Source organism: Lutjanus erythropterus, chromosome 9 (genome assembly GCF_056507025.1).
Source record: "Lutjanus erythropterus isolate fLutEry1 chromosome 9, fLutEry1.hap2, whole genome shotgun sequence".
NCBI lineage: Eukaryota > Metazoa > Chordata > Actinopteri > Lutjaniformes > Lutjanidae > Lutjanus > Lutjanus erythropterus.
This window is the reverse complement of record NC_139325.1, coordinates 13,679,882-13,707,500: the sequence shown is the minus strand read 5'-3', so window position 1 is coordinate 13,707,500 and position 27,619 is coordinate 13,679,882. Positions and strand designations below refer to the sequence as shown.

Here is a 27,619-nt window from a genome sequence, read left to right as displayed (position 1 = left end):
ATTTAAAAACTGGAAGAAAAACACTGGAAAATACAAATTTCAAAAGGATATAATATTAAAGTTTAGAGTTAGCAGAGGTGGGAACAGGGTGGACACAGGAAGACCCTGGGACCTACACTCCTTACATGGAGAAAAGTCTGTCTCAATCATTGACTGGATTTTCAACATTGATGAGTGCTTATATCAAGAGGAAATTAACAGTCTTGCAGAGTGGTGCACAGTAAACACTAGTGCCCAACATCAGCAAAACCAAGGAAATGATTGTTGATTTTCAGAGAAAGGAGGTAAAGACACACTCCTGTCTACATCAGTGGAGCTGAGGTGGAGAAGGTGAGTAGTTTTAGGGTCCAGGGAATCAACATCACAGAGAACCTGTCATGGACATCATACATCTCCACACTGGTAAAGAAGGCTCAGAAACGGATGCATTTCTCCAAGAAACATTTGAAGGCAAAATTCCCATGCCATGCTCTTGGCAAGTTCTGTCATGGGATGTGCACAGCCCATGACAGGAAGGACTCTGCAGCAGGTGATTAAAACAGAATATCATTGGTATTCATCTACCAATCATCAGTGATATCAGTGAAGTGAAGTGCCAGCGCAAAGCCGAGACAATAATAGAAGACAATACTGACCTCAGCCACAGGCTGTTCACCCTGCTGCCATTGGGCCGAATATACAGAAGTATCTGTTGCAATACCACCAGACTAGAAGAGAAGCTTCTTCACTCAGGCTGTGAGACTGCTTAATTCATTCTCAGCACTCCACCACATAAATTAATTTGTTCTATATTTTTATTTATCTCTTCTTCCAATTCAAATCAATCAATCACTCAATCACTCAATCAACCAATCAATCAATCAAGAGGGAACTACACTGAAATCTCATTATACAATCTTGTTATAAAATGATAAATAAAGTTGTTTTGTACCCTTGTAAGTCATTGTTTTGTAAGTCTCAAGTCAAGACACGCAGGTCCCAAGTCCTTCACAAGTCATAATGCGCTCTTCACCAAGTGTAATGCTATTTGATGAACAGAGCCTCAATTTACCATTCTTTGTGGTACTTCAAATATCGAATGAAGATGAAAGTTGTTGTGTCTCTGTATGTAATTTTCAACCCACATGTTTTGCATACTGTAACTGATTTTTAGTTGATCAATACATAGTTGTAGTACGCAAACAAAATTACCTTTGGTTTTATTTTTCCCCACTGGCCCTCAGTACCATAATGTCAGATCTTCAAGGTTCTCTCCTGCAACTTGATTGGATGCAGTCAGATTAAGTCCATGTTTATATTTAATTTTGAGGTGAGTTGAAATTTTTTACTTAAGTCTGACTCGAGTCCTCACATGTTAAAGTTAGGCATAGTAACCAAATATTGATTTTTGATCCACTGGCACATTTTGAGGTAGTTAATAAAGCAGAGAGCCACAGAACTGAGATCATATCCACATGAACTTGATTAATGTAACAATGAATGGCCATTTATGTGCCTTATCATTGGGGTTCATTCGTGAAATGCAAGAATGTGAGAGAAAGAGGTGAGGAGACTTGTGTTTACTTTGTTGAGTTGATTAAAGAGCCATACAACAGTGACTGTAGAAGAAACTGCAAGCAGCTGACCATAATCTGTCACTGAGGTAGGGCATACACTGAAATGCAGTTCTAATACATCTAAGTACTGAAAGTGCTAGAGGTTGAAATGTTCTCTTCTGTTCAATGCCTCGCTCAAAGGACACTTGGTGGCTGTTGTTAGGGAGAGGGCAGTGAGTTTCTTGTTCTCATTAGCCATGTTTGAGTATTCATACCTGCAGGACGGTGCGGACAGTGACAGATGCTTGTTTTAGGATGTTGTGAAGCAGTTCCAGAAGGGCTTGTAACACAAGATGGCTGACCTTCCTCCCAGCATGCCCCTCCCCATCCAGGTGGACTACTGCAGCTTCTGATAGGGTTCTCACCACCACCTGTATTAGACCTGCGCAGAAGAAGAAAAATCATTAGATAAAGTTACTGGATTTTGGGATACAATGACTTGTTGGTACAGAAACTTAGCATTTTACACTCTGGTGACTGTCTATACAGTCAAGTACATTAAACATTGCACAAGTAACATCATAACAGAGCTTAACATAAAGAATTTGAGCTGTCTGTTTCTCCATTGTCATTATTAAATATCAAATTCACAAAATACTTTGTTCACAAGCTCATTAATTTTATTTAAGGTAAAGTAAACAATTCTGGAGAGTGATAATTGATAGTTATTGAGTCTCCTTCCCAGTTTGTCAAAGACAGAGAAATTAGATAATTAATCCAATCCAAAGAGTTGGTATTTGACAACATTAGACTGAAACTCACCAGTCAACTATCTTTCTCTAGAATTGCTTACTCCACCTTTAACATGAGCTCACATCAAAGATTGTAACCAATCAAACAATCCTACTTCTACATTTCAAACATCACAAAACACACTTCCTTCTGTCTCCTATATATATGTTAGAAGTAGGCCTAAACAATAAAACACTTCAAACTTCATCAATATCAATAAGACAATTGTTCAAAAAAATGTCCAATAGTTTTATTTAAATGCATTAAATGCAAACCACCATGAGAGCATATAATGAATATGCCCTGGCTCATCAACAGCCTATAATGGAGCATGCCATGAGGTGTGTTGTTCAGTTGCACCATCGCCAATACAAACAGTGTGAAATGAGTGCTTTTTAAAAAAAAAAAGTCTATTACCCATGTGGCTTGTGCCCAGTCAAGGCACAGTATTTAAAATAAAGTGGTCAAATTCATCCTTTTATCTCCTGGTCTCTATCAAAAATAGGTCATTAAAAATGATCACTGACCTTGTTATAGACTGAAATTAATGTTGAAACTGTGAAATAATTTTCGGCTATATTGCCCTGCCCTATTCGGAAATATAAAGAATAACAATATACCTGAGCCTTACTTGAATAAATGTCTGTAGCTGCAGGCTCTGATTCGACTCCACAGTGGATCGATAGCTCCTGCACAAGATGAGACACACTCTCTCCCTCATAGGTCGATTAGCATTTCATTGTCACCAATTTGCCCAGCAGAGAAAAATAGCTGAATTTGACATTTAGCTATTTAAACAGAACTCGAAGCTGCGCAGGTTGAATTCATCTGTAAAAATCTGATAGTATCAACCCACCCAAATCCACAGAGTGGTTACACAAACAGCAACAACAAAAGGAAAACTCAATTTAGATTGTCATCTAAAAATACATTATGTTCTTCTCTTAGTATATCTTCGCCTTCCCTGCTTTCTCATTCTATCCCTCCCTAGAAAACTGTCCGATGTAGAACATGTTGTAAAGCTGCTAAACCTTGCTAAGCCATGAATAAATAGCTCTTACTAAAGTGCAAAACCATGTTCCTTTGCTCATTAAATTTAACATCACACAGAAGATACTCTGCATTTTGCAGCACTATCTGTGTAGTTAGCTATTGTAGGCCTCTGTCCCTGAGGTGTTTTCACCACACATCTCTATATGTGAGTAGACAGTCTGCTCTGACTAGGTCGACATAAAGTGTGTTCCAATAAATGTACATTATGCCTATCAATTAGCCCAAAGTTGTACTTCATTTTCACTTCTGTGCACAGAAAGTAACAGTTAAATAACAAATGAATTAAATAAATAAATCACAGTCTTCACTGGGGAAAATACACCCGGTGTTATTTTTTATTCCAATAGATCTTTATTTAGAATGTAGATGTTGAGTGTGTCTGTTTATTTTTGTGAGTGAAAGTGCAACACTGCAGACACTAGAAAGCTATTAAGCTAGCCTGCTGTCAGTGAGATGTACTGTTACTTTGTCAAGCTGCCTCATAATTAAATAAATAGACCACTCCACTTTGGACTGTTCAGTCAAACACAGACCACTACCGCTGTTAATGTGATCTGACAATGCAGTCCTGTTCAGATGAAAACTCTATTCTAGATAACTGCTCATGTCTATGTTAATAATATTATTCTATTATTATCTGTTAAGAACAGCTTACCAGATCAAATGAATAACCCAATATAAATCAAATAAATTCTCCAAACTTTCCTGATATTTTAGTCATTTATCAACCAGGCTTCATTGCAGCATAATTAATCAAAACCGCAATTGCTCTTCGATTCTGTACTGAAAATGAAGAGCATATGCTTATATTGAAAATATACATAAATACCACACAGGGTACTTGTATCAGCTCATATCATATGGACTATGAGATTATAAATTAGTCATAATTTTCTAACTTGCTGGGTCAATTTGTAATAATCTGCTACAGTTTTATACAGACAAAACAGCACTAAACTTATGTCTCCATTCTATATTGATTTTAGGTTAACATGACACATGTATTTCAAAAAGGTTACAGCACAGTATTAAAAATATCTACAACTGTACAATTCATCTCCAAAGGTCACACTATGTATTCAGTACAAAGTCAAAGTTCTGTTGGAACTGAGGGGTTACAACTGGGGCAAGGAAGCAGTGAAAATTTGGGAATTTGAAGCATATCCAACATTATTTCCAACTGCATCCAGTGTATTTTCAATCACAAACTGACAGTACTCTCAATCATTCAAACCACCTGTCGAAATTAAAAATGTTTTAATTGTCTCCGGGTGTCAGTGCATTTAGATTTGGCCAGCTGTTCCATCCTGAACAAGCCCGATCACAGACCAAAGAAACAAATCACTAAGCATGTATATTTTGGGGGGATAACTGTGCTACATACTTGGTGAGTCATGGTAAACACACTTGGACTACATGATATTACAGTGGTACAGACCACGCTTGTTCTTCGTACAAAGCTGCCCATTTGATTGAATTTCACCAGGAATAGTAAACAAAATGCAGTTAAAGCTTCAAGATCAGCAATATGAAAAAAACAAATCACTTCAACCTGAAGAGACAGGTTGAAGTGATTCACATCAGTACTACCAAAGAAATATGACTATATGCTGATCTAACTGACTGAATCCTTAATCTTCTGCAAGCCAAAGGCCAGGCACACATTTTTCAAATGCAGTCTCTAATTTAAAATTTTGCACATTGCACAAGACATTTCTGCATACTTGACCCTTTGTGGATATGCATACTCACTGATTAAATCATGAACATCAAGAACATGCACCAAGCTGCTGGGTTGTATGTGGTATTTTTCAATAGTAATCGCATAATCTACGTGAGATGGTGGTCAGTATGGCCCCAGTTCGGAGAAGGAGCAGGAAAAATGGTGTAGGAAGCTAAGCAATGTGCTGCTATGGACAGGGTTTAGTAGAAAAACGTATTTTATACACCTAAAAAAGGTCCACCAAAAAATATTTCTATCAGTTTAAGTGTTCACTATATTTAGCATATTTTTTCATAAAAATTGCATCTCTCCAAATCAACCAGAGTCCATTAGCAATGTCAGTAATTTTACCTTGCAGAACACAAGAGTTACTGTACTATCACTGCCTTGATCAGTTAGTTTGTTTGTGTTGCTGTGTAACTTTGGTATTTTAAAAGGTTAGTTCAGATTCCCTGAAGTTACACAATAACACAAACAAACTAATGGGAGACAGACATCCTGGAAAACTTAGCACCAACAGGTCACAAGTCTCATGATAAATTGTATAAAGAGTAATGTGAGCAGCTGGCATAATGACCGTTTTATTTACAGAACTCAATGAAGATAACAAGCATGGTTGGACATAGACAGACACTTCAAAGGGGACCCATATTTATTAAAACTGCAGATTCATTATAGATAAAAACAGCCACTGTATTTGTCTCAATGAGAATATCATAAAAGTATTATAAAGACACTTCATGATCCAGTCATATTCATTCAGAAATACATCAGGAAATGCTAGTTGAAATGTATATGCACACACATACTGTGGATGTGTTTTGTAGATACATGTAAAATGTTTATGGTGTCATGGCAGAGCACCCAGTATAAGCTCTGCACGTGTCTGTTGCAAAATGTAATGATGAGTATTTCTGCAACAGACAGGTATGGATATGTATGCATGTGCAATCAGAATGATAGCAAAACCTTTTAGTCAATTTTAAAAATGTTACATATAAACAAATCTTTTTCATTTTAAGACAGGAGGAATCATTTGTGTGAAAACTGCTGTACTCTGTACTATTTTGGAGTTTGGACTTTAACTAGGTTAAAAATAGACTTTCTACAATGCTTTGCAGTGTTATCTATTTATAAACCACTGTAAAATGTGTTCCATTGGGAATCAACAGGATGGATAGCTCAGAGCATTGCTGTATAAATTAAGTAAGAAAGTTTTCTGGGAACAGAAAAACGTCTACTAAACTAAATACATATGATTAATGAATAATGTTTAGGTTACCTTACATTAAGCTCAATTAAGGGTGCACATGCTTTCAATAATGTGATTTCCCCAAGTACTGTATGTAGCATCTGGGTTAGCCTTCTTTAAGGATATTATGAAGTCTGGTCAAATCATGCATGTGCTTGATGTGCTTACTGAATACCTAAATGAAAATGGATTTATACTCCATATTGATGTGATCCTACAGGCTCAGGGCTTCAACTGGTAGGTCCTGGGCCAGATACAGCCTAATACTGATTTTGTGTTAGACCTTTTATTACTGCCATCATCAAAATAATACAAAACACATTATATTCATGAATGTAACCATTTTTTATCCCATCATATGGCTGACAGAAGTGGCCATGCCCCTGTAACTCTGTATTTTCTAGACATGCATTCATGCATGTGTTTAGAAAATAATCTGATCTACAGGAGTGCAACCACAGCAAAACTGTCACCAAATATTGCATTCTACTTCTAAAGATACATACCAAAAAACAGATCTCATATCCAAAAGACTAAACAGGTTGCTTATCACTACCTTCCAAAATTACCCTTATGATTGCTCCAAAGAAAACTTAGATTTTCAATCAACCATCAATATATTGTTTTTTTTCACTTGGGTCAAACATCTAAGAGCCCAAAGTCAGTTTCTACTTGCCCCTCAACTATTTTATTTAAGATGGTTACCAAATAACAACAAATAAAATTATCCATATCCAGTGTAATTTTTCCATGAAAAATTACTGAAAATTTAAGTTTAATTCTTTTTTGCCACTAGCCTAATGTGGTATTTTACATGACCCCTGTAAAGTTTAGTTATGTTTAGGCAACTAAAACTAATTAATTCAAGTTAGGTAAAGATTGTGTTTGTTTTTAAGGTCAGGGAAAGATCACCACATTGCTACGTACTCAAATATCTAAATATCTGCTATGTTATGATTACTTATTCACACTGGGATGTTATTCATTGTAAAACAAAATATTTTAATATTACAAATCTCAATACGTTCACTGGTATCCAGGGACTGCAGTGCAAACTGAAAGATGTCAATGCAATGCATGCACAGCATAAACTCAAGACACACCGCAAGACACCCTACATTTACTGTTAAAACTATCTTATTGATTGCCATTATGTAAAATTGTGAATCCAATGACCTCTTGGGTGCTTGCTAATATGAAAATATTAATATGGAAGACAGATCTTTGTGGTATAAATTATGCCAGGGGACATTCTTATTGATTGGACACATATGGACAGAGTGTGGAAGAACCATTATAGAATTCTTAAATCACTGTTTGGGGAAATGAGCTCAAACCTGAACCTAATTTTAAATAGCAATTTATGGATGCAACTACCACAGAAACTAGATAACGTCGGCACAGAGGCAATTACCTAAAGATTCCTCTGAGCGTCTCACAGAAGGTCAAGAGAAATAACAAGGATTGGTAGCAGATCAAACCCAGAGAGGAACCTCAAAGACCTTTGAGGATTGCAAAAATGCATGGAGCCCCGGAAGACTTCTTCATTTAATTAAAGGACAAGCATGCTTTAATCAACAAACACCTTGTCAGCACCTAAGCCTAAGATAAAACTCAGAGGTTGCTCAGCATGAGCTTGGCAAAGTGGCTTAAAAATAATATCCTGATATTTTAGGTTATTCCACAATATACAATAAATATCTTGATATTATAGGGGTCAAAACATTGATACACTTGAGTATTGCAATATTATGTTTCGTGATAGTGTACTGATTCTAAAAAACACTCAATCGTGATATTGTGATACATGCTAAGATTTGCGGCAGTGGTTCATTTTGTGTTTTGATTAAACCTCTGAACACCAGGGAGCAGTGTTTTCATCCATCTTCCCTGTTTTGACTGCATAAAAACTTTTAGTTCAGATTTCATGCATACAGTGGTGTGTTCTTTATACTAAGCGTTTTCCTAAAACTAGATTTAAAAAATAGCAATGTACTGACTGGCTTACAGTATTGCAGTATATCACAATATACTGAATTGTAATCCTTGTATCATGATATGTATTGTATCGCCAGCAAACACTTCTGAATTGTTGGGGTGAATTTTTGCTGCTCTAGATGTGTCCATTTCCTTATCAAATCACACGGTCTGTTTGTCAATGTGCCTATGAAATTAGTCTCAAATTCACTCTCAGCAGAGAAGCTCAAGGCTTCATATCCTTATATAATCAGATTACAACCTAGACTTCCTACATTAGTCTGCTACATGTTCACAAATTAAACCTGAGCCCTCACAATCGCATAAAATGATAGGAACTTTGTTTAGAAAGGGTTACTTAACTCCGCCATCAAGTTATTCTTCCCCTCCTGCCTCCATTTATCTCTCCTTCTATCAAATTGTCGCTTACTTCAACCTCATATTTTCTCCTCTATTATCTCATCCCTCCTCCCCGTCTCCTCACGCAAGTGCACCACATTCCCTTTCTGTGTATCCCACTCTGCCTCTCTGTCACCTCTTCACTACCCTTTTTACCTCCAATTTTGCTTTCCTGGCTCTATCATCTTTTTCCTTTCTCTTCTCTCATGCTTTTTTTGCCATCTTCTTTTTCTTTCTGTTGTTCTACTCTCCCTCCCTATCTCTGCCTTTCTGTCTCTTTGCTCCCTCTGTCTTCATTCCCCAGGGGGTATTATCTCAGTCGGAGGCAAATCTTCCCAATTATAAACCTCATCTCCTCTCTCTCTCTCTCTCTCTCTCTCACACACACTCACACATACTGGGTGCTCTTGCACCCCCCCAAACCATACACACATACATATCTCCTCTCTGTCTCACACATAAGCACAAATACATTCACACAAGCACAAAAAAACACCTCCCTATTTTGCTCTTCTTCACTGTCTATTTCATTGCCTACCAACACACACACACATACATGCTCACACACCACCCTTCCCCTCCTCTTTCTGTCACACCTTAAAAAGCCAATTATACACGCTTCCTCCCTTCCCCTCTTCTCTCCTCCTCTGCCTCTCCCTTCTTTCTCGCCATCACCACACTGATCTGGAGTGAACCACAACTAACAGAAGGGAGGAAGAGAGGGGAAGATGGAAGAGGAGCCCAAAATAGAGAATAGGAGAAAAGGTAAAAATGGGAACAAGGAAGTAAGGAAGGAGAGGAGATGATGAAGAGACTGAGTAGACTGGAAAATGGATGGTAGGAGAAGAGGAAAGGGAGGGACAAGAGAAGAAGAGGAGTTAATACAGAGAGGAGAGGAGAGGAGAGGAGAGGAGAGGAGAGGAGAGGAGAGGAGAGGAGAGGAGAGGAGAGAGAGAGAGATAGCGTTAATTGCTCGGCCAGTATTAGTGCTGGGTTGACAGTTTCTTGTTGAGAGCAGAGCTGATTGGATGATAATGATGCTGACTACTGAACTGCCGCACTGCTGACCCAATGGAAATAGAGGGGAGAGGAAGGGGTGATAGTGGCGGAGGTTTTGGAGGAGGCAGGGGGTGGATAGGCAGACTGAGACATGAAATGACGAGTTAAAGAGAGAGACAGAAATGAACACAGTCCTAAAAAGAAATTTGAGAAAGCATTATTGTGTTGCCGCTGAGAGTTGCAATTACAGTGCTGAACTGTGGGTCCTGAAACATTTGCATATATATACACACACACATGCACACAGAGGCAGCAGTATTTGTAAATGTTTTCTTGCAAACATCTTTAATTTATTTTGTTCATTCTCTAATGCTAGATTTAGGCTGCATCCCTACATGCATAAGCTTTGTGCCGTACTATTCTTTACTTATAATTAAAGTCCTAATCCCAAACTAGCTACCGGATGCTAAAATGGGCCTAAAATGACCTAACTCCTAGAGGACACACTCCCCCCTCTGGATCTGCTGGAATCACTTGCAATCGACAGGAAATTCTAATATTATTGAGTTTCACCACAGCTGAAGGACAAAAAACATTGCCTCTGCCTCATCCGCATAGACACACACACACACACGCCAAGGTTGTTGACCTGAATAAGCATTATGCTGCAGTAGGACAGGAGGCTGGGGAAAACAAGATGTCAACAAGTAACATGACAATAACTAATGCTAGCAGAGTAGTTACATGATACTGGAACCCTGGGTCAATGACAGACGGGCCTCTGGGATTCACTTAGCTTGCTCACTAGTAATATTAGTAGTGTAAGAACAGTACAATTCTAGAAAAGTAGTGAAGAGATTTTTAGAGGGTTTTTTTTAAAGCAGAGAAAAATAAAGGTCCAGTGTGCAAGTTTTTCGGTGGTGGTGGTGGTGGGGATCTAGCTATGGACTTAAGTGTTTTTTTGCAAGGCACTGTAGGTTGGCCAGTGTGAGATGCCACTAAATCCTACACACTGGTGCTTTAAAGTGGCTACAAGGAAATTTTATATTGTGTTGATTTTGTATTATGTTTGACGTTTTGCCCCCTGTGGGCAAAAGAATTTCCACTGGCATAACCACAAAATATAATGTCAAAAACAAAATTATCTCAAGAGAAATCGACTTCACTACTTTTTAACTGGGTAGCACATTAGTCACTGTAACTTTCTCTGGGAAACTGTAAACATAGGCTCTCCTGGTTTACATGCCATAAATCATTTCATCTGATTTCAAGGTCTCTTTTGCTTACATGAGTCATATTGAGACTGTTTCATTACAAGTTAAAACTCAGTGTAGTTTGCGTTTAAATCAGACAGTATGCAGATACACTGTACCTTGTTGATACTGTGGCTCCAGGTCCAAGACTGCATCTCCACTAAGATTACACAGCAAAGCGACTGCATTCTGGATGATCCCACTGGTTATATTACCACTGTTAGCCTACAGAAAATAAGAGGAGGAGACAGGATAACTAGGTTACAGGTCAGCACACACATGACATCAAATTAAAAGTGCTGACTTGATATACATAGAAGTAAGGTAGTGGTCTTCCATACATGGATGAAGAAAATAAACACACCAATAAACCCACAATAAACTCAACAATAAAAATCAGCTATGGCTGCAACAACTGACCGATGCATCAAAACCAATGAGTGCAGAAGTGGAGGACTGTTTATCTTCCTTGTTACCTTCCCTGGACTCTTCTGTCATATAGCATATGGTTAATGTTCGACTTACAGCTATAAGTGAATGAATGTTCAGTCAATACAGCAACAACAACAGCAATACAGATGTGTTTGTGTGTGTGTGTGTGTGTGTGTGTGTGTGTGTGTGTGTGTGTGTGTGTGTGTGTGTGTGTATGTGTGTGTGTGTGTGTGTGTGTGTGTGTGTGTCCTTGTTGGGCACAAAGACTGACTTGTTATATAAACATAAACACACCACTATTGACTGCAATCAATCTCTGAATCTGTTTTGAGAACATAACTCTTTCAGCATATTGAACATATTGAAAACCTATGTACTTGCATACAAACCCTAATCCAATATTAGAAGCTTCCTTCCATTTCCATATATAGAACCTTCACCTGTAGAGCAAGTTGCCTAAATAGTTGTCAAGTTGCCCAACATCAGTTTTTGTCAACTTCTTCCTATTTTCAAATGGTCTTTTTGTTATTACAACTCAGTTTTGTTCTTGTAACATATCTGATGGGTGTTCATGACACTCACTCATATGTCTCTACCCCTATCAAGCGTAACAATATTGCCAAATACTTCTTCACATAAGAGAAATAGAAGAATTAGACGCTATATCTGAGAGGAATTGTGCATTCTACCTACTGTGAAAATTGTTATTGGGGCACAGTGTTCAAATGATCAAATTAATTCTGACTATTAGCGGATGGTCTAGTTGTGTCCTGTGATAATGGATTGGTTTTGAAGAAAAACAAGGAGCATGATTGCAGTCTCTATTCTACTCTTACTCATCTTATCTCTTCAACCTCTCCCTTCTCCTCCTTTGCTTTTCCTTTCCCTTAGTCTCTTCTTTTTCTCTTTCTCCTCCTTACAAAACCTCTCCTTCCTCTGACAGTAATTCACTTCTCCTCGCTCCTGCCCTCATTTCACTATTTGATCCTCTCTGAGATACACCAGCTCTGCCTGCGGGGTCTATGCGCATCAGTGTGATCTGTGTGCGGGGCTGATAAGCCTGGCTGATGCTCATCATGTGCAGTAGCCTGAGGCCGGAGACAATGACATCAATTTGCACCTAGGACAACCTGCCTGTCAGTAAAAACAAATGACAAAGCTCAATTATTTTGATCTTTATTGACTAATAAGCTGTGAAAGGACTATCATTTACACCACTGAAAGCATACACCTGACAAAGAACAATGATGTATGGCAAATAAAAATGAATTTTAAGCTAGTCCTGCACCTTAACTCATAGAGTATTCAACATGTATTAGTAGTGTATCTATGTCTGCTAACTATTCCAGGGTCCAGGTTAAGGTCAAAGGGAGATCAACAATTTGATGCGCTGGCACCTTAGGTCTGGAAAACACTCCCAGTTAATATTACAGTAGATTTGCCGAGACTGTTTCTGCTTTTAAAGCCTGACCAATTTTTCTAGATGTACCTTTTTCCTGAAAACTAGTGCTATTTGTGTACATAATACAACTCTGGTATCCAGCCACCAGATTTTAAATTTATTTCTTATTATTGTTATTTGTTATACCACTTGGATGATTAATTCATAAATTTCCTTTATATGGTCTTTTAATTGTGTGCTTGTATTTTGCTTTTCTTGTTTGTTTTTTTTGTGTTATGTTGTCTATAGGAAGCACTTTGTGCTCCTGACTTGAAAAGTGCAATACAAAGTATCTTCAAAATGTACAATGAACAAGATGCAACATTTCCAAAAGTGCTTGACTAGAACCCATTCTAATCGGTCCTCTGCCTCCTAAGGCACAGCAAGCAACCAGTTAAAGAACTGTGGTCTAGCTAGCCAGCTTCCTGAAGTCCTTTCATGTCTGAAACTGAGCTACTTCATCATCTAGACAAATACAATTAAGTGAGTTTCTCCATGACAAGTGTGATCACCAGTGACAGGTGTAATCAATCCAGATCAGGCAGCTTAAATCAATCCAAATGTGAGCAATACAGACGGCATTAATGGATCCTGACATGACTGCTTCAGACAGGAGTAAACAATCAGGAGAGGAGTTAATCAGGCTTTTGGGTAAGAATGTTTAGCATTCTGCAACAGCTAGTCGGGGCTGGACAGGCAGCCATGCAGAACACTGATTATTTAGTGAGTGTGTGTCTGCTCGTGTGTGTGCGTAGAAACCATAAATTGTTTGCTGCAGCTCGAGTGCTTTGGTTAGCTGAAAACAGATTGTTCTGTATGTGTTTGTGTGTTCATTAGATTGTGTGCATGCAAAAAGGGTCAGGTAAAATAAATTGTTTACTGGAAACATTGTTATGCTTCACTGATAACAGACAAGTATTGTGGGTTTGTGTTGGATCTTAATAGTGGAGGCCTTCTTCTCACTCTATTAACCCTTCCTCCTCTCTGTGGCTGACCTGCCAGTCAATTACACCAGCCGTCCAATAGGTCAACACCACTCAGACTAATTTACATAAATACATCTATGAGGGTTAGACAGAGCGGGTGAGAGAGGAAAGGGAAAGAAGGAGACAGAGTGCAACTGAGCTGTAATAAAATACAGCAGAAATGCCAAAGACTAATATAGACTGTGATAACTAGGTTTGATTAGCTGACTGTAAGACTATTTAACAGACTGTCTGATTCATTGACTAACTGAATGACCAAGTCATCTGCTGATTGGTTGAATAAAAATTGATTGAGAGTGGTTTCTTACCATAATGAGTTGAAAGACTGTTGGTAGAATCCTACTGTGTTTGATCAACCTGAAAAAGAAAGAGAGAAATACATATTGGAGCAGAGGTAGAAAGACGAGGGTGAGAAATTAATTTAATTTAGAAGTAATTCACTGCACTGTTCACACACACACACACACACACACACACACACACACACACACACACACACACACACACACACACACACACACACACACACACACTGGGCTGTTTCATCTTCATTAAGGTTAGAGTTCCGCTACAACGACTCCTGTCTGGTACCAGTGGAATTGGGGAAAGAATAGAGATGAAAAGGGGAGACGTGATGAGAGCAGATGAAGTGAGAGGAGGTGAGAAAGGAGAGGGAAGGACACGGGAAGTGTTAAGGAGAAGATGAGGTGAGAGAAGATTACGTTTGGCGAGTAGGAGAAAGGAAATGAGAGATTAGAGGGAAGGGGGAGAAGATTTGGGCAGAGAATAGAGGCAGGACAGAGAAGTGAAGGAACAAATGGATGGAAGGAGTGAAAATGAAGTGATGTGGATAAATCCACATAGAAAAATTTGATGATAAACGGAGAGGCATAGATAGATGAATGTCTGTATAGGCAACGACATCCTGTCTACATACTGATTAACATCCTTTGATTTGCAACACAGTACTGTGTGGATGAGCGTCAACACATATGCACACACACCTTGTGTATGTGTGTCTATATGGGTTTATGTGAATAAGAAAGCATTCAATCAGGGCATTCATTCATTTTCTGTAACCGCTTCTTCCCGAAGGATCACAGGACTAACACATAGGGACAGACAACCACTCACACTCACATTCACACCTACGGGCAATTTAGAGTCACCAATTAACCTAGCATGCATATCTTTGGACTGTGGGAGGAAGCCGGAGAACCCGGAGAGAACCCACGCAGACATGAGGAGAACATGCAAACTCGGCACAGAAAGGCCCTGCCCCAGCCAGCTGGGGGATTTGGACTCAGGACCTTCTTGCTGTGAGGCAGCAGTGCTAACCACAGCCGTCAATCAGGGCATAATGGGAAAAAAGCCTGCTGAAGTTAGACTGATGTTAACATGCTAAAGACAAAGCCGCCCACTGATTTATAAATCTGTCTTAATTTTAACTATGATTTATAGCCTGTCTGGCAGGCTGCAGACCACTTATGGGAACCTTTATTTAAACAAGCTGAACAGTGTGTATCATTTTCACTTTTCAGCAGTCAACCTTGCATTCCACCACTACACAGGGACTGAAATTTAGTTAATGCTATGTTCTTTGTGTATCAGCTGGGAGGATATCTTCATTTAATAAAAGTGGGATGTTTCACTAAAAGTGCAAAAACAAGTCACAAATTTCCATCAAAGGGCACGAGCAAGTCCTCATAACCTTTCACGTTCTATTTTTACTCCTTAAATGTTTTTCTTTAACTGGTCTATTGCCTATGGACTATATGTGTATTGAGGTACATTTAGTTTCTCTGGTCTATCTGATTACTTTTGCTGCAGTCCTGCAAGCTACTTTTTACACAGAAATCAATACCAGTTTCATTCTGTCTTAATGTGCGCTGAGAAAAATATTCCCCACACCATTACAACAACTTCTGAGCAAAAGAAGCAGACATTAATTGGAATAAGCATAGTTTCAGGCTGATGGGCATCATGTACCTCATAATTTCATGTAACCAACCAGCAACCAGAATTGAAGAATCAACCATTTTTTATGCCACCACACCAGCTACATCCACGGCTGGAGGCATTATATTTTCAGGTTGTCCGTCCATCCCATTCATGCGAAAGCGGTATCTCAAGAACGCCTGAGGGGAATTTCTTCAAACTTGACACAAATGTCCACTTGGACTCAAGGATGAACTGATTTGATTTTGGAGGTCAAAGTTCAAAAGTCAAAGTCATTGGGAACACCTGGGTAAATTTCTTCAAATTTGGTAAAAACTTTCACTTGAACTCAAGGATGAAGTGATTAGAATTTGGAGGTCAAAGGTCAAGGTCACAGTGACCTCACACAACATGTTTCTGGCCATGAATCCATTCATTAATTATGACGAAATTTCACACAAATTTCTAAAATGATTAAGTGATGAGATGACAATCAATATTCAAAAGGTCAAAGGTCAACTTCACTGTGACATAATGTTCTACAAAAACACTTTAAGCTCTCCATCAGTATTCTGTAAAAAATAGTCTCTAAGTGAAGACAGCATGTTTCTCAATGGACATTATTCACTGGAATCATACAAGTCAATATAGTATTACATACATACATTTACATATACGAGTCTGGACAGACATGGAAGCATGTAAACTGTAACTTAACTGTGTAGCAGGGTCATACAACTGTGAGGTGGTCATTCTAATTTTACATGCTTTGCCATGTATGTTACCCTGGATGAGTCTATTCTTGGTCGAAAAAAGACTGAATAAGATAGTTTGACCAACAACGTTGTTATGTAATGTATCTTTTTTGTTTGATGCCAGCCATGTGCACCAATGATATACTGATCTAACAGCATTCAACTGCAATGAAAAGATGTCTCTTTTTCAGCTAAACAGTAACCGTGACCATTTTCTATACTGATAATGCTCGCTGTCTGTAGGAGCAGGTGGTTTGTAGGAACATTAAGTTTTTGACACTGACTTTATCTCTGTAATAGTTGCTTTTTACATGTCATGATGAATGAATCCAGCGATCAATGATGTACTTTATATTTAGCTCTCTACCCCAGGTTAGGCCTTTTATGAAGGGGTAAATATGTGTGTGCATGTGTTTGTGAGTGTGTGTGTGCGTTTGTGTTTACCAGTGTGATGAATGGCCTCCCATTAGGTGGGTGACAGGCTGAGAGATGAGAGGACAGGCCAGGCCAGCAAAACATGATAAACTGGACCACCTTTAAACTACCAGCCATACATCAATAGACACAGTACACAACACCAGACATCGAACAAACCAGAGCACAACAGGCTGTCTATAATAGAACAAACACAGATGAGACAGCCCTTACTGCATTAGTCATACATCATCAGTATTAGCTTTATAATACAGAATATAAAAACTATCACATTATGAACAACCAACAAGCTAGATTAACCTCTGCTCTACTAGTCATATAATTCTGCTGTCAGCTCTAAAGCTTAATCTTGGCTGATTCTGAAGGGGAATTGTGGACCTTGTTATTTCAAGTGAAAAGATAATGAACACCAAAGATAAAGTCAGGAGGTTATGTCTTACCATTTGGAAGTTTTAGTCAAATATCTACACTATATCACAAGGCAGTGGAAAGTTCTTCCCTAGAGGATGGTCCAATTATTCATAAATGACACACCTTAATGAGTTTTTGTATCATCTAAAGAATATTTTAAAATATTTTTCATGCATTTATTCACACTAGAGAGCAGTCCAGTAAAATAGACTGTTACATGCAATTACAGACTTTTAGCGCATGAAAACAACCACCTTGGTGCTGTTAACACCTAATCATTCAACTTAGGTGTCCAAATGACTATGGCAATTTGATGATGTAATGGTTTTTCAAGGTTCAGTTTATATCAAGCCATTAACTAATGATAAAAAAGAAAAAAAGCAATAATTATGAGCTGTTGAAGATAGAGATTCTTCTGCAATCAAAATATAATAACCAACCCAGTTATACTGAGCAAAAACTGGATTCCTGGTTGATAAGCATGGCATGTGTGAAAGGGTTGGGCCACATCCACACACATTTTTGGCAGACAGACACACATACAAGGACACAGAAACATACTTGGGCACACACACGTAACCACACAGTATAAGGTTCTTTGGCTAAAGGTCATAGTAAATGTAGTTGTTTGAAGGTGTGTCTGGGCTGTGATAATGCAGAGAGAAACAGCAGGCTGCCTTCCCAACGTTAATGTCCCCAATTTACCATCTAATTACCGCTCGGCTGGCTTCATAGCCACACTTATCTAACCAAGACCCAGGCAATTTAATTTCTGATTGTATAACGGCAGTGATGGAGGGAGAGTTGTGGAGAGAGGGCACAGAGAAAGAGGGAAATGTGGACTAATGTTAATAAATTAGAGATGGTGAGAAAAAGAGAATATGGGAGACAGAAAAAATGTAAAATATTGTTAATAATGTCAGAAGGAAAAGAGTGAGAGGAAAACAGAGATGTAGAGAGAAGAGTGCTGACACCAATTTGAAAAGTTCACGTCACTCTACTTGTGTCAAGGAAAGAGGGGGATGAGGAGAGGTGGAGGAAGAGGAGGATGGAGACGAGAGGGGGTAATATTACTGATAAGAGAAGTGGGGGCTAATTCAGCTTTAAGGGTGAACTGTGAACTCTGGTAGGGTGGGAGGGATGGATGGAGATGGAGGAAGTGTGGGATATTAGTGATAAGAGGTTTGTTAAGTTATTATATTGCTCAATTAGATAAAATAAGTGTATGGGAGTAGAAAAAGAAATGAGGAAATGACAAAACAGAAGGTTAAAAATCACAGATGTTGTAAATTAATACTTAGTATTGAATGATTAAAGATGGAACACAGAGCTATGGATGAGCTTCAATATTTGGCTATGGCCATTTGCATGTCTATGACCACTTTGTGATCCACAAATATCAATAATGACTGCAATATCCAACGGGATATTGGACTTCCTCACAAAAAGACCCCAGACACATCAGATTGGTAGTTTCATGTCCTCCATTCTACTGTTCAACACCGGAGGCCACCAGGGCTGTATGCTCAGCTACCTCCTGTTCATGTTGTACACCCATGACTGCAACCCCAAACACAGAGTGAATCCTACTACGGAATTTTTGAATGACACCACCATTATCATCTGGATTTCAAACAATGATGAGACTTCATTATTAAGAGAAAAACAACAGTCTTACAGAATGGTGCAGAGAAAAGATCCAACTGCTGAATGTCAGCCAAAGAGCGATTTTATATTTAAGAAAAAAGGACACAAAGATCCTTCCCCCTGTCTAAATCAGTGGAGCTGAGGTGAAGCAGGTGAACAGTTTCATGTTCCTGGGACTCAACATCACATAGAATCTATCATGGACAACACACATCTCCACCCTGGCAAAGAAGGCTCAGAAATGACTGCATTTTTTAAGGAAACATAGGAATGCAAATTTCCAATGCCAAATGTTAGCTTTTACAGAGGAACAACTGAAAGCATCCTGACTGGAAGCATCACATACTGGCATGGGAAATGGATACCCCAGGACAGGAAGACTGTAGCAGGTCACTATAACATCCTACCTACCTATAACTACTTTTAGTATACTTAAAGACAAGATGCCGCCTGTTCACCCTGCTGCCATCTGGCAAGAGACACAGAAGTATCCACTGCTGTACCACCAGACTTCAGAGCAGCTTCTTTTCTCAGCCTGTGAAACATTTAAATTCATGCCCCTCACTCTATCAAAATTAGTAATTTTTTTGTTATGATTTGCTCTGCGTTGTGTATGTTGTATAAAGGGACTACAAACAAAATGACCACTGAATGAGCCCCTCTCCCTCTCTTGATTTTGTAAGGATAAGTGACCAAAAGGTAGCATGCTTAAATACAGCCAAAAAAGTTTGAGGATAAAGTCTATATTATTAAGAAGTCAATTATTTATATTTTCATATTATTATGTATTTTACATTTATGATAGTAAATTAATAGTCTTGGATTTTGGACTGTTTGTTTGACAAAAGAAGCGATTTGAAAATGTCACTTTTAGCTCTGGGGAAGCGTGAACAGCAATTTTTGCAATTTTACTCAATTAAACGAGTAGTCATGAAAATAATCAATAACAAAAATACCCGTTCATTGCAGCCCTAATTATTAACAATCTTCATCAACTTCTTTATACTCCTGATGCCATAATTTGGCATCTATAGCTGAAAAAAACGTTTGTGATGGACAGTGCACCCTTTTATCTCCTACTTTCATGCATCTTCTCTTCAGAGCAAGAAAGTGAGGCACGTTACTTCATGCTACCTCAGCCATTAACACTTCATCTCCTCTATCCTCGTTCCACACCCTATGTCAACATTTTTTCTTTTTGCCAATGTTACTTTTTCTTCCATCAATCTAATCCTAATCTCCCTGCCCTTGTCTTTCCTAGTTCCTTCTTCTGTCCTTCCTTTCCCCCTCCATTTACTCCACGACTTCCCCACTCTCTCTTTCTCTCTCCGTCTCCACTGTTTTCACCCTCACTTTCTGTCTCTGTCAACAGCTGAAAAGAGAAGACAGATGACCAGAGAATCAAGACTTACTGACAGCTGCTGTCAGAACACATCTATCAAACACATACGTCAGCACACGCACATGTGAGTGCACACACACACACACACACACACACACACACACATCCACACAGGTGAGTCATCTCATGGTTAGCCTAGGGATCAGCAGATTTTCTGTGCAACCAAACCAGGAAACACATCATTACCTCTTTTTATTTTGGTGTCAGATGACTGCTACCTCAAGACATGTTATTAAATTCCTGAATTGTGAATTACTTTGACATTATGCAGCAGTGAATTTTACTATTATGCCAGCAATAATTTTGTCTTAGTGTCATATATATTTGAAGAGTGTGCAGTACAGTTTTTAACAATGCTCTTCAGGAGCTGATAGTATGCCAAGATATATCAGCACAATAAGTCCAGTCTTTACACATCTTAGCTGATACAGCATCTTATGCCTGCCACTAAACTGATTACAAGTGTAGAAAACACTGGCTTTAAGAGGGGTGAAAAAGGTCTTGTTGAATGTAGATTGGTAGCAGTGGCGCAGCTGTGCTGATGTTACTATTAGCCCTAAATGTGCACAAGCTACATCAATAAATAAATTATTATTTGTGTGTGGTGGGTAAAAATCACTGCTAATAGTAAAGAGTGTGTGAGTGGGTGTGTGTGTATGCAAGGTTGTGAATAAAAAACAGTTAGTAGTGATTCACAGTGCTGAACTGGGAATCACTGGCCTTGGCATTAAAACATTGCGCATAGAACACCTAAAATGTGCCTGTGTGTATTTGTTTGTGTGCCTGCTAGGACTCCAAAACACTTCAATACTACTAAACCTTGGTCGTGGATAGAGAACCAGAGAATAATAAAGTCAAAGGTATCTCCAGTTAAAGGTCCAGTGTGTAAAATCAACTGGTATTTATTGGGAGAATATGTTAAAAATGGAATATAATATTCACAAGAGAACTGTAGGTTCTCCTACACACTTGGAATGGTAGAAGGTCATGAGATGTATGTAATCTGCAAGCACACTGCTAGATGCCGCTAAATTCTAAACACTGGATTTTTAAGACAGTGGTTCTCAAATGGACATCCAACAGGGTTGCAAGATCATTTTGGGGGGTTGATATTTGTGGAGAACAAAATATTGTGGCAAGCAGCACGGAATGACAGTTAGGATTCAGCTCTCAGCACTGTCACCCCCTTACAGACATTCAACATAAAGGACAGGCACTCAAAAATATGTCAAATACAGTGGGTCTCAAGAAATCCCACAGCCACATCAGTAACAGTTAAAACTATAAACCAGCACAAATATGGTTATTACCAACATAAACCACCATGTTCTAAACAGACACAAATACTAAGTAAAAGTAACATTTGCATTTTGTAACATAAAATAGCAAACTAAAAGAACTCAGTCCTGCATGTATGATGGGAAATAAAGGTATTAAATGGTTTTTACAATATGGTGCCTGGACCAGGCTGTACCAGGGGATTGTGAACACCAACCTTTTTTTCTGGTGGGTTGGGAATCACTGCTTATGAACATATTGTCCACATATCTTTTCAGTTACTATAAGAGGGAATAATGTATGTTCATAGATGGATCCATGTCTAAAAGTAGCTGATCAGCATCTATACAGCAGGTTTACTTGTATGTTTGTACTACTGTGCACAAGACTACTTCAGTGTCTGTTTAATACACAGATTTATGTACTATTGGGTGTACTTTATTTTGCTGATAATACTTGGGATTGTAATGTAAGGTACACTGAGGTCACATTTGATATTGTGATGCCTTAACAGTGTGATTGAAGTGTGTGACTGATTGAGTGCTTGTGTGTACACTACCTGCACATCTGCATGCTGTGTTCAGTCATCGATACCAGGAGTTTGAGTGCGAAGAGTGGGATAGGCTCTGCTGCTCGAAGAAGAAACTCATACCTAGGCATAAACATGCATGAGTACAACATTTGGCTTTCGCAGTGTTAATAATTAATGTACTGTTCTGATCATTAGTAACAGAGTGTAAACTGGAACAGATCTGGGGAGAGGGATGGAGAAGAGGGGGAGGGGAGAACTAGAGTTATAATAAGAGAAAGAGAGAAAAGGAAATGTGGGAAGAGGAGCAGAGGAGAGCATTTGAGAGGCAAAGGGAGGAGGAAGAGGAGCGTTGCGAGTGTGAGAAATGGGGGTGAAGATAAAGGTGAGCAAAAGGTAACACATGAGGCAACCCTGAGACAGAAGAGCATTTTAAAAAGAGAGATAAAAATAATAATGGTATAAGAGTAGACAATATATATCCACAAAGATGATGTGAAGGAAAGAGACAAAAACACGCCACAAAAGTCAGCGTCTGTTTTGTTTTTGTTACTGTTACGATGTGAACTTGATTTGTCTGCCTTCGCTCTCCACAGACTGTATGATCATTTGATGTCAACACTCATATAGACAGATGCTTGTCAGTTAGCTGTATCTGACAAGTACAAGGATGTGACGTGGACCCACAGAAGCAGGACGCAAGACACGAAATATTCTATATACTCCATTGTAAAGTGGCAGAGGTATCGAAAAAATCATTACATTACTTGTATCCATCACCTGCTATGAAACCCAAAGAAAATTAGTTCATCATAGAATTATGTTGGTTGGATAACCCTGTTTTCAATTCAACAAATAAAGGTCTGACATTATTACCCGCTCTCACTGAGCTACAAAGGCTACGTTATTTCTGACCTGGCCACGGCTGTACTCCAGCTACTTTGGCTTGAACATTGTGCCGATGTACAGGTAGAATTCACCAAGAAGAGTGCACTTGCATAAGTTAATGAATTTAATTTTCTAATTTCAAAATTGAGAAACAAATCATTATAATGAGATACTGACACAAAACAATGTTGATGATGGTCTCATTTACACTAACTGTATTAATGGTGTATTGATGTTAAAATGCTCCTCATAGGACATTTTTCTGTTCCTACAGACAAAAAAATGAAATAAATTAAATGGGGAAACCTGTCAGTGTCAGACAAACCTTGGAAGCAGAGATTTGGTGATGAGAGCTATGATTTGACTATAGGAGATTCCATCATCTGTTCCTTCTGGTGCTCTTCCTCCTTCATCTCTTCTCTCTTTTTTTTTCTCCGTCTTCTCATCTTCCTCAATTCCATCACTCTCATGGACCAGCAGGGCGAGACTCAGTTCAGACAGCACCCTCAACACAAACACAGACCACTCCACTGAAATGCACACAAAGAGAAAGAGCGAGTTTTAATATAGTATGCAAGAAATGTTAAGAACAATGTATGTGTGTGTAGTCAGTAGTGGCTTTTGAGCCTACACATATTGACTGACAGAATTTTTCTTAGTTGCATTTTTTGTTTCCATGAGGACCATAATACGCACGTGACAACAGCACAAGGCTATTACTCTACTTTGTTCTAAATTGTTCATTTAGAGGTAACACTAATGTGAGATGTCAGCAGATCTCAAGACTGAGAGAACAAGATGTTCTCCATGATGGAGAGTGTATTGTGTGGCTCAGGTCCCATCTGTTTTGTGACACCTTAAGCTGCTCAATGTCTTCTTGAATCCATATTTATCACATATATTTTACAGGCTACATTTATCTGTCATTTTCCTGTCATAAGTTCTATATACTGTGGGTTTCTTTCATTATCGAGGCTGAAGGGGCTGGGCAATTGGGGTTCTTGCTGTAGCCACCCCAGAGCTCTAGAACAGCTTACCTTTTTCAATTAAGTGTTCCCCTTCTGTTGACATCTTTAAGGCAAAGTTAAAGTTGCAGTAGGTAGAAAGCCTAAAAACAGTTGATTGTTGAGTCTCATCTGAGCTAGGTTCAGTTTTCTCCATTCTTAGCCCCTCCTACCAGATGAGCAGCATGTGCTTCATACGCACAGGCAACGGTTTACCGAGGCAATCATGAGCAAGCACGGACCAACAGACCTCAGCTGTGTGTAATAAAGCAGACACCTGGCAGTACAAACAGCGACAGAGGAGAGAAACTACATTTCAAAGCACATCAGTTTGAAATTACAGAAGTATTGAGAGCTGAACATAAACATCTTTCTCTCTGCTCTCCGGAACACACATGAGCTCAGTGTCACAACACTTGCTTGTTCAAGGGGGAGAAAAGGACATGAATGAATACAACTGAAGGTGAAGTCAAAAGTAACCGAGTAAGCTGACAAACTCCTGGGCTGAGCATGTTGCTCATTAGCTGGATGGTTTTTAAGATTCTCTTTCTGATAATTTATAGTAACATTTCCTGCAGGAGTTTCTTCCATTGATGTCACTAAAGGAATGTGCCTGTGCAGCCAATGGCAACGCCAGGTCTGAGATGACCTGTGATTGGTTTAAGTCTAATTCTCTAAATGCCAAAAACAGAGCCAAGAGGAGGTACAGAAGTCTAGTTCTGTCTCAGACCACTGGATTTACAATAAGTTGAAAGGTTATTATGAAATTATTTCTCAATGATGCCAAAACAATTTGCTTACCCTAGCTTTAAAGTTCTAGTAGGCAACACTGTTTTGGTATAATTGAGAAATAATGTCATAAAAACCTTTTAGCATATTGTAAATCAGGTGTTCTGAGAGAGAGCTACATTTCTGCACCTCCTCTATGGCTCTGTTTTCAGCATGTAGAGAATCTCTTCCGTGACGGTAGACTTAAACCAATCCCAGGTCTTTTAGGACCCAGGGGACTCCTCCTACTAGTGCAGCTGTGCATGCACGTTCTTTCGGTGAGACCGTGAGTCAATGATGGAAAGTACTGCGGGAAAAAACTTGCTATAAAATGGAATTATAATGAAGAGAAAAGAGCCTAATGAGCAACATGCTCAACCCAGGAGTTTGTCACCTCACTCGGTTACTTCTGAGTTCACCTTCCATTGTGTTAATTCACGTGTATCGCAAAGCATTGCCAAGTACCGAGAAGACCGGGCGGAGATGAGACACAGAACCAACAAACAGCTGCTCAGAGCCGGGGAGCTTTTCAGAGGAGGGTCTGCAGCAGACTGGCACTTCTGGAGGAAAAAAACACTGGAGTCGCTGTGATGCTGGCTACTTTACTGGCATTAGAGGAGCTCACAGTGTATGTTTCAAACTTTTGGGATTAAAAGAGGATTTATCTTCACCCCTGCTTCAACCTTCTGCAGCAACAACGAAGAAATCATGGAGCCGTGGACCAGCCAGACCAGAGCATTTGTTTTTGAAACTTTTGAGATGAAAAAACAGATTTATTTTTACACCTGTCTCTCAGCCCCTCTGCAGCAGTGGTTCACGAAACAGTTACAGATGTGCTGGCCGTCCAGATGAGAGCTCAGAGTTTATTTTTTAAACTTTTGGGATTAAAAAGTTGATTTATCTTCATGTTTGATTGTAAACCTGTGTGCAGCAGCACCATGGAGGAGCTGACCATGCTGCTTACAGGGTAAGTATATAACACAGTGCTTTTGTACTGGCATTTTTGGCCGCGCAAGTCAAACCATGTTTCTGCTTATATCGCGGTGAGCCGTGCCAGACGTGAACCGTGAGCCTGACTTGCTTCCAAATGGGCTGCAGTCATGTCACGCTGGCGAGCCTCCTTTTTGTCCCTCTCCAACAAGTGAGTGTTGTGATACTGAGCTCGTGTGTGTAGGAGAGCACAGGGAAAGGCGTTTTTAAAAGTCTCTTTATGTTCAGCTCCCAGTACTTTTCTATCTCCACACTGCATCTTTATGTTTTTAAATGTAGTTTCTCTCCTCTGTCTGTTTTTTACTGTCAGGTGTCTGCTTTCTGTCTACTTAGACACAAAGAGGAAGACTCAAGGCTACAATCTCTTTTGGAGCAATGGTGTGACATAACAAGGACAGGTCACAAAGAAACAGTATTAATGACCCACACAAGGACAGTATTTTACCCTGAGAAACTGGCTCCACAAAACATTCCTACTCTGTCATGCTGGGGACCTACAGAAACCAAAATGTAGTGACTCAATGAGGGTCCAAAAACAAAATACTGCAGTGAATAGTTGAAATGACACTTTTCACTGGATACTGCAACTCCTTAATTCAGAGATATTTATGACATAATAGATTCAAGGTTTGTTTTTACCATCTACCCTCTTCTTTATCATCTCTTTTCTCTAGAAATCTTTATTCATCAATCTATAATCTGTCTGTCTATCTATGAATGTATATATAGTATATCTCTCTTTAAGATTATTTTTTGAGCATGTTAGCCTTTGCTTGGTAATAGACAGGAAACAAGAGGAAAGAAAGGGGGTGTGACAGACTACAAAGGTCCCTAGCTGGGGTCTTTTCTTGTTCTCTTTCCCATTTGATATTTTCTCTGTTCTTTTTCTTCCTCCTCCTCCCTCACTTTGACTGCTTGCTGACTGATTTGCTTCCATTTCCACTCTGTCTGGTTCTCACTTCCCCCTCTCAAAAATGGCCCACCATCTTTCTTACCATTTCTGCTAAAAGCCAGTGTTGTCAGAGGAGGCAGGATAGCATCCACAACCTTCAAGAGACATAAACAGACAAAAAAAATTAGCACATCTCTCACTCTATTAGTCCTCTAGTAGAGCAATTACAATCTGGTGTTGTACACATTAATCTGCAGATAACAACTCAGTGCTGTGGACATGAAACAACTCAGGTCAAAACCGGCTAAAATTCTGTGGCAGTAGAAAATTACCTTGTAAAAAATGTAACTGAAAAACTACTGACAATATCCTAACGGTGTTGATATGTAAAAGTTCAATCTTATTGTTGACCAAACAAACAGTATAAATATTACCAATGGATCAATCTGGTCCCATGTTCTCTCATTTGAGAGAAAAATGTATATCAATAAAAGCAATTTTACCCTTTCCTCTTCTGTCTACTTAATATACAGCAAATCTAAAAGCAGGATACATTTTTACATTAAACTAAATAGAAGACACTGTAATATACTAATTCAGTGGGCATCAACTACACAGACCACTGCCACAGAGGATCAAATTACTATGGAAATGCACTGTTGAATGATCTCTTTGATCAAACACACCAACACACACACACAAATGTACTTCCACAACTGTCAGAGCCCTTATTTAAGCATGAATCTGTATTGCATGAATTTGCATGATTACTAATATTACCATAGAAACAACACTAATGCTGAGTGAGTGTGTGTGAGGTCATTACATTGAAAGCCAGTG

At 39.0% G+C, this 27,619-nt stretch overlaps 1 protein-coding gene across 1 annotated transcript in view; it reads right to left on the bottom strand.

Annotated features, from left to right (window-relative positions):
• Positions 1-27,619, bottom strand: part of ulk4 (unc-51 like kinase 4) — a 108,499-nt gene that overhangs the window by 22,810 nt on the left and 58,070 nt on the right. Inside the window, exons 28-33 of the mRNA XM_084726211.1 lie at positions 26,883-26,934; positions 23,451-23,655; positions 22,268-22,360; positions 14,151-14,199; positions 11,103-11,208; positions 1,811-1,977 (exon numbers count right to left, since the gene is read on the bottom strand). Coding sequence (XP_084582337.1) covers positions 1,811-1,977; positions 11,103-11,208; positions 14,151-14,199; positions 22,268-22,360; positions 23,451-23,655; positions 26,883-26,934 — 672 coding nt within the window. The remainder of the gene's footprint in view (positions 1-1,810; positions 1,978-11,102; positions 11,209-14,150; positions 14,200-22,267; positions 22,361-23,450; positions 23,656-26,882; positions 26,935-27,619) is intronic.